This window comes from Haliaeetus leucocephalus, unplaced genomic scaffold (genome assembly GCF_000737465.1).
Source record: "Haliaeetus leucocephalus isolate CR32 unplaced genomic scaffold, Haliaeetus_leucocephalus-4.0 Scaffold1, whole genome shotgun sequence".
NCBI lineage: Eukaryota > Metazoa > Chordata > Aves > Accipitriformes > Accipitridae > Haliaeetus > Haliaeetus leucocephalus.
This window is the reverse complement of record NW_010972437.1, coordinates 153,256-160,824: the sequence shown is the minus strand read 5'-3', so window position 1 is coordinate 160,824 and position 7,569 is coordinate 153,256. Positions and strand designations below refer to the sequence as shown.

Sequence of the window (7,569 nt, the reverse complement as noted above, 5' to 3'; positions counted from 1 at the left end):
GGCCGGGGCGGCGGGAGGGGGGTCGGCCGGGGAGTCCGCACGGTGCGTGGCCGGGAAGGGAGGCGGCTCTGCGGGGAGGCCCCGGCTCCTGTGAGGGGGGTGACCTGCGCGCCGGGTCTGCGGGCCCGGCGTCCCGCTGCTTTCGAGCGGCTGGGCTCCTGACGAGGAGAGAGGGACGGCAGGGGTACAGCGAACTGGGAGGAGGTCCCCATCTGAGTAGTGGAGAAACGCGGGGGAAAAAATAGGAAGGGAGGGTAGATTATCTCAAGGTGTGTGTCTGGGGGCTGGCTCACCGGCGGTCCTGCATCCCGGGGAGGGAGGAAGAGCCTCGTTTCATCCGTCTCGGGTACCGTGTTCCCTGCACGTACACGTTTGGAAATACTTTGCAACAAGTATTGGTTAAAATCGGCATCGCTCCCGTTCAGTTTCAGCTTCTTCGCGCCTATTTTTATTCTACAGCCTACTGTTAATACCGCAAGATAGTTGGGTATTACAGTGCTCTACAGCACCAAGCAAGTATAAGAAACAAAATTCCTCCCGAAAGCGAGCTATTCTTGCTGGTTAAATGGTGCTTTTGTAGACTGATTCAGAAGGAAGTTAAAAAGTCTCCATCCCAGTCCCATAAATGAATATAAATAGTCTCACAGATCACGTGAGTATAAAGTACACAATGGGTTTTTTTAATTATCATTACAAATTTTAGTACAACAGGACGAGAGTGTCGCTTCCAGTAACTTCTGTCAATCTCCTGAAGAAATCAGTGTTATGAAATTGTTCTGTGTACCTCTGTCACTTAGAAAACTTTTGAACCTGTTGGCTAATTTCAGCCAGATTTGAAAGATTGAAATGTCTTTCTGAAAACTAACAGATGGGGAGAGGAGGAAAATCTGAAATCTGCACTCTGCTGCAAAAAAAACCAGGCATAAATTAGTCCCTGTTCATTCTTTCTAGCAGTAGGTGGCTGGGCAATTGGTATACACAGAATTCTTCGCTAGCTGTTACATGAACAAGAAACAAGAGGAAAATTGTGGAGAAAAACTGCAGATGTTGTTGTGGATGGAGAAAAGAATTTAGAGGACAACAGTTACAAAGCTTGGTTACTTACAGGTTTGCAACTTCAGCTTCTAACAGCACAGCTTACTATTTTTTTTAAATATCCCTTCTGTAGCAGGCCTGTGGGTTTTCTTTGTTTGGGCTTTTTTTAAACAAATAGTTCCTAACAGCCCCTTTGTACTGACTTCTCTATAAACCATACTTTGAAAATCTTGAGGTACACCTTGGCTTACTGTGTTCCTTCCAGACCTGCTTATTTAAAACAGCCTTTTCCCAAATTTGAAAATTGCATATGTTAAGTACTTCTCTGTAACAGTAGTCTCAGTCTTCAAACAGATCTGTTTTATAGGGGAAAAATGAACGTAGGAGTTGCCCACAGCGAGGTAAATCCAAACACGCGGGTGATGAACAGTCGTGGAATGTGGCTGACATATGCGCTCGGAGTCGGCATGCTGCACATTGTCTTGCTCAGCATTCCTTTCTTTAGTGTCCCTGTTGCCTGGACTTTAACAAATGTGATTCACAACCTGGTAAGTACCCTGTCTTGTAACAAAATTTTAAAACTTGTTCATACGTATTTATTTTCAGTGGCAGGAGAAGAGAAAGATAGCCAGGCTGTATGGATAATGAAATCCAACTAGCCAAAACACCACCTCTACTTGGCTTATCCACTATTAAATGAGTTGGCTGTTTTTGGGAGGAGGAGTGATACGTGATCACTTTGGGTTTAAGCACAAAAGACCTGAAATACTCCTTACGTAGTTTATGTGTTCTTTTAAAAGGCATTTAATTAAGCTAGAATCTTGCAAACATAAAATCGTCATGCCAACTGACTTTTACAGTGGTTTCTGTATTACGAGAGCTGTGCTGAATCCATAAAAATATATTACATTTTTAATTCTTGGATATTACCTACTAACGTTTCTACATAAATCTGTTAGTATCCCAAAATGTTTAATTTCAGCACTTTACCTGTTTCCGTGGACAGAAACATTTGTGTTCTTCTTGCTTTGATTTCTGGTCAAGCTAGATACATTTTAGCTTAGAATGACTTCAGCATACAACTTTGTCACTACACATGACATAAGAAAAATCTTACTTGAAAGCAGTGGGAAAAACTGGACTACCTTGACCCAAGCCCCGAAACCATTTGTTATTCAGTGGGTTGTGATTTGCATGATGACTTTTGTATGCAAAAGGATTTGGAAACTGAAGACCTTAAGAATCTTTCTGCCTCCTCTCCCCAGAATACTATAATTTTTGTTGTAACCGTTTAAAGTAATGCAAGTAAGTGTACTGGTCCTGCCAAGCTTAGAGAAAAGAGGGCCATAATCCAGCAATTTACATCATACTTGAGGTTTGCTAACTCAGCTTTCTAAGATTAACAGCAAATAGTCTTGAGAAGAAGATAGCTTCTTCCTTATTTAGGAAAATGATAGTTCACTTTAAAGACTGAGGTTGGATAATAGCCTCTTTAATCCTGTTAAAAAAAATAATCTTTTTAATTTGAGCTTTTTATTTTTGTAGATAGGTTTAAAACTAATAGTGGGATTGTAAGCATCATAAAAGCATTTTGTACGTTATCTTGGACAGCATCAGACATGCCTGACTTTGGAAGATGTTGGCAGAGACAAGTATTACTGAATATTTCCCAAATGCCTTACCAAATTCATTGCAAATAGCTATAATGACAACAGGGATGAGAGCATGCGCTGGCAAGTAGTTTACTAGTGAAACACTAGAAGATGAGCATAAACTGCAGTTTGGATATTTCAGCATTTAAATGGTACTTTTTTGGAAACAAATCCTTGAAAGGTTTGACAAACAAAAAAAAAATCTTGGATTTCCACTAATGGAAAACTACTTAGCTGACCTTGAAAGCATTTTTGGTGGTCCTTTCTGCAAACACCAGTGCGAAACAAAATATATAGTAAGCATTTGGATCTGTCCTAAAAGTGCCTTTTTGGTTAAGTTATTAAAACTGAGACGCTGCAAACAGCATGAATTGAAGAATTAATTAAGCGAATTAATTCTCTCAGGTTAATAGGCCTCCGGTCAGGGGGCTGTTCCAAAAAAAAGTAGAAGACGACGTGAAGTGACTTGCTCAAATTTCACCTCCTTTATAAGAATTTGGAAGAAATGTGATTTTTCTACATAAAGCTTTCTATAACAATTTCTGTATGTGCATAAGAACCTGAAAGAAAGAAAAGGAAGTCTTTGATATCTTCTGATAGAGACTCTTGATTGGGGTTGCTGTGCTCTCTTTGATAGAAAGCAAATGTGTGTTACAACTGGAAGAGGGCAGGCAGTCCTATCTGAAATCGATGGGCCTGAATTGATCTTTCAGAACAGGCCAGACATGGCATGCTCCCATCAAACAGAAACAATCACAAAGAAAGTCCAGTGTGGTGAAGGACAGCAGCAAAGAGATGGACAGATGGTGTTCAACAGATTGCTGATAGTCAGCCTCTAAGTATTTGAAGCTGCTGGGGGGCTGAGAAAGCTTTCAAAACTTCTTGTAATATTGCCAGTATTCACAGATAGATTTTTGCTTTGTGCAGACTCTACCTCCTAACTTAATTGACACTGTGTCAAGAAAGTGGTAATATAAATCAGCAGCCCTAAACTTGTTACAGTGCTTGTTAAAATTGTGTTGATTTCATGCAATTTTTGCCATCTAATGTGGAAGGCAGTGGATTGGATGTCACATAGACTTTGGCTTTAATTCTGACTGTGCCACTGACTGCACAACCTTGGGCAAAATCAAAATCTTGTCTCTTCCTTCGTCTTCGATAATTTGTCATTACAGGCTAGCAGCTCTTCTGGGTGAGGATTCATTTACTCTCTTTTTTTACAATGCATTGAACAATGTAACAGTTATTAAAAAATACAGCTAAAAGTGCCACTGTATTCACTTTTTATTTTCCCCAGGGAATGTATGTGTTTTTGCATGCAGTAAAGGGAACTCCTTTTGAAACACCTGATCAGGGGAAAGCTAGGCTACTAACACACTGGGAACAACTGGACTATGGAGTACAGTTTACATCTTCAAGAAAATTCTTCACAATCTCTCCTATAATTCTGTGAGTTCAAAACTGTATTATGGATTAATTGAATCACAAAACCATGACTTCAAAAGCTGCAACAAAATGAGTTGCAATTTACATTCTAAAAGCATTTTCTTTCTTTTTTTTGCTTGTTTGTTTCTACATCACAGAGGTAGGGAGTACATATTTACAGGTCATATAATCAACAATCTTTCTTCCTGCAGCTTTTGACACTGCAGTTCACATACTGAAGTCGAAGTTTGTAAACAGTTATTAATGGGGCAGGTTTTAAAGATTAGAAACGTTGTGAGGAAAACTTACTATTAACTCTTGAAGTTCTTTAAGAGATTGTGAAGTCATAAATACTGAAAATCGAAACTATTTGCCTTTAGCACATGACAGCATTTATTAACCATTTTGCAACTTGTGAGTTAGGAGGAGTGTGGCAGTCGTCACTGAGTGGGGTCCAGGATTTTGCATGTTGGTTTTACTTTGTATGGATTGTCTTCTGTTTACACTAGTTATGTAAATAGGTTAGAAATTCTGCACTGCCTGTCTCTGTTGACCAAAGTATGGTTGTGTAACTAAAGGAAATCGGATACGTATTTAATATCCAACTCTAAAAAGGCTTTCTGTTTTTCCCTAAAGGACATTGTCCACTTGCATGGCAGGGGGCAAAGGGAAGATCTGGCATCGGGTTTAGAACATTGGTTCACAAAGGATAGAAACTGAAAATATATATATATAACTCCTCCAAAAAAATCCTCTTCAAAGATTGCTTCCCGCTTTCCAGTGGGAATTTTGTATTCATAACACTTGTGTATGGTTCTCTTAATGCACTAGTAATGCATAAGTAGCTGAGCACATGTCTCCGTTTTGCTGGGGAAAAAACAAACAATCTGATAGCCTCATTTCTGTGACTAGTTTTTGCAAGGAACGAGATGAAATTATTGGCTCAAAGCGTAAAGAAGTTGGTAGTGAATTGGATTTTCTGAGGCACATTTCCTTATTGTTGCAGTTGAACAGGTTGTGGACTAGCTTAAAAGAAAAATGTGCTGGAAACATCTGCCAGATGGGAAGCATTTTAAAATCACACCAATCACAGATGTGTTCAGCATAAATTATTTTTCCACTGAAAAACGTCAAATGCTTTGTCACTGAGCTTGCTAGCGTAGCAGAACTGCGAGTGTTTTGGTAACAGATCTTACACTATTTAAAACCTCTATCATAAATCGGGCCTGTAGCTGCAGAAGTCAGAGAACTTGAAGGGCGGGGAGAATGTTGGAGGCAAATACTAGCTGAGAGTTGCTTTTTAGCACCTTGAGAAGTATGGGAAGAAAAGACTTAGTCCATAATTTTGCTGCAGATATTCTTGAACCTCACGTGAGATATTTAATACAGGAATAGATCGGTTGTTACCCAGTAAAATATTACTGATTACTAAAGAACTTCTTTCAATTATGCTTTGTTTGTTTATTTTTTAGACCAGGGTGTCATCAGCTAAGCTTGCTCCCTTTTCTCCTGCAGGTACTTCCTGGCGAGTTTCTACACAAAGTATGATCCAACACACTTTATCCTCAACACCACCTCTCTCCTGACCGTGCTTATCCCCAAGCTGCCACAGTTGCATGGCGTTCGAATCTTTGGCATCAATAAATATTAAGCAGAAGGTTTGATGCTGACCACCCCGACATGGCTACTGCTGCTCCCCAGGTGAAGGAAATGAGTAGTCCACTGTGCCATGTATCTAATCGTATTCAATGAGGGATGCTTTTACATCTGAGATACAGTTCCTACTTCCTGCAGCAGCATCTGGGATGAAAGTTGAATTTATAAGATGTCTTCAAATACTTAAATGTGAATTGGAAACCTCTATAAGAAAGATTTCCATGAAGAACTGGGCAGGCCCAGCTCTAAAGCATAATCCCCGCTAAGACTGTATATATGCCTGGCTGATGCAAGTGACTTGTAAAGAAGGTGCGAGTAACAGCTGAAACGGGGAGCAGTGTTTCTCAAATACCCAGCCAACCATAATGCAAATGGTAACTTTACATATAAATCCAGGGTCCTTGATGCTAAGGTCTGGTGAGGCCGCATTCTTAGGTTAAGTGAAAATAGCGAGTTTCTGCTGTGTGGATTGTAGGTGGTTGTGCTTGTTATTGCATTGTAAAAGTTCGTCTCACAGTAAATACTGTGACAGCTGGCATAAACTGATGGTGTAATTCATGCCTTATCTGTTCTTGTGATTTTTTTTTTTTTTTTTGTCACAAAGACCGAAGAAAGTCCTTAACTGTCAGCTCAGGGGATTTCTACATCAACTTGATAGCTCAGTTTATGTATGCTTTTACAAGTTGCCACTGTTGTGTTTATTTCATTTTGCTCACCAGGATACTGACTTTTCTATGTGTAAAAGGGACATCCTGAAAAATTGAAATGTCTCTTAAGGTGTGGATTTTTTACTGTTTTCTCTGATATTTGGCTGATGGGTTATTTTTCAGTAGTTGAGAGGCCTCTGATGGTGGGGGAAAGGGTTGCTGCTGTTGTAGGAGAAACAGCTCCATTATAGAGCAAGTGTGAGAACACAGAAGAGAAGGTCTGTATAGGTCGTAATTTAGGATAGAAGCCGAGCTAGAAGTAGGTGAATAGGCAAATCACATGGACTAACTGTATGCTTTTGCAGAAAAAGGTGTGGATAATTTGCATGTCTTAGAAATGTGGAGGAATGCTGTGTTTTAGGTGTACCATGTAGTACGGAGCGATCTTGTAGATTACCAGGTCTGGATCTAGAGTGAAGGAGGTACATCTAGCGCTCTGAGCACTTATTTCTCTGTCTTGGAAAAAGGATTAATTTTGAAGTCTGCCAGCCAAAACCAGCTCAGATTTAACAGAAGACTCCGTTTAAGACTTGATTTACACTTTGGTTGCAGCGACAGCCGGTGAGCTGGAAAAAAAAATAAAAAGGCAAAGCAAAAAAAAAAAAAAAGCCCACAGTGGCATACTTCTTTTCTTCCTAAGAGAATTTTCTGGCTGTTTGCTTTCTTGATAAGGATGTTGAAAAGAAAAAGAGAAAAGTAATGAGTTACGATTTCTTTTTTTAGCACTGGGAAATAATTCTTTATTTGTGCAGAACGTGGTTAACTGGCTGATTTTCACATAACGACGGCCACGCGGCTGCGCTAGCCCTTTGAAAATCCCGGTCCCGCGTACAGGGGACCAGGACTTCCAGGCACGGACGGAATGTCGCGACACGGGGGGGTGGGGGGGTGAGGCGCCTCGGGCAGCGCCCGGACCGCGGCGGACGGGGCAGGGCTGCCTTGGGGCGGCTGGGCGAAGCTCTTGACCTGCGGAATCGGACTCACTCGCCCTGGGACGGCTGACCTCTGCTCGCCGCCCTTCCAGGGAGGCGGGGGCGCAGGGCCGCCCCTACCGCCGGGCCGCTCGCTCCGCCCCGCCCCGCGCCTGCGCCGAC

General features: G+C 41.3%; 1 protein-coding gene across 2 annotated transcripts; it reads left to right on the top strand.

Annotated features, from left to right (window-relative positions):
- The first annotated feature begins 2 nt into the window (after positions 1-2).
- Positions 3-7,039, top strand: ORMDL1 (ORMDL sphingolipid biosynthesis regulator 1). 2 transcript variants are annotated; one of them, XM_010563799.1, is made up of 5 exons: positions 3-42; positions 955-1,107; positions 1,403-1,583; positions 3,985-4,136; positions 5,628-7,039. In XM_010563799.1, the coding sequence occupies exons 3-5, from the start codon at positions 1,410-1,412 to the stop codon at positions 5,761-5,763; spliced, it is 462 nt and encodes a 153-aa protein (XP_010562101.1). In that variant the 5' UTR covers positions 3-42; positions 955-1,107; positions 1,403-1,409; the 3' UTR covers positions 5,764-7,039. The 2 variants fall into 2 exon arrangements, with proteins under 2 accessions (XP_010562101.1, XP_010562095.1); XM_010563793.1 differs by having other exon boundaries at positions 1,390-1,583.
- The last annotated feature ends 530 nt before the right edge of the window (positions 7,040-7,569 follow it).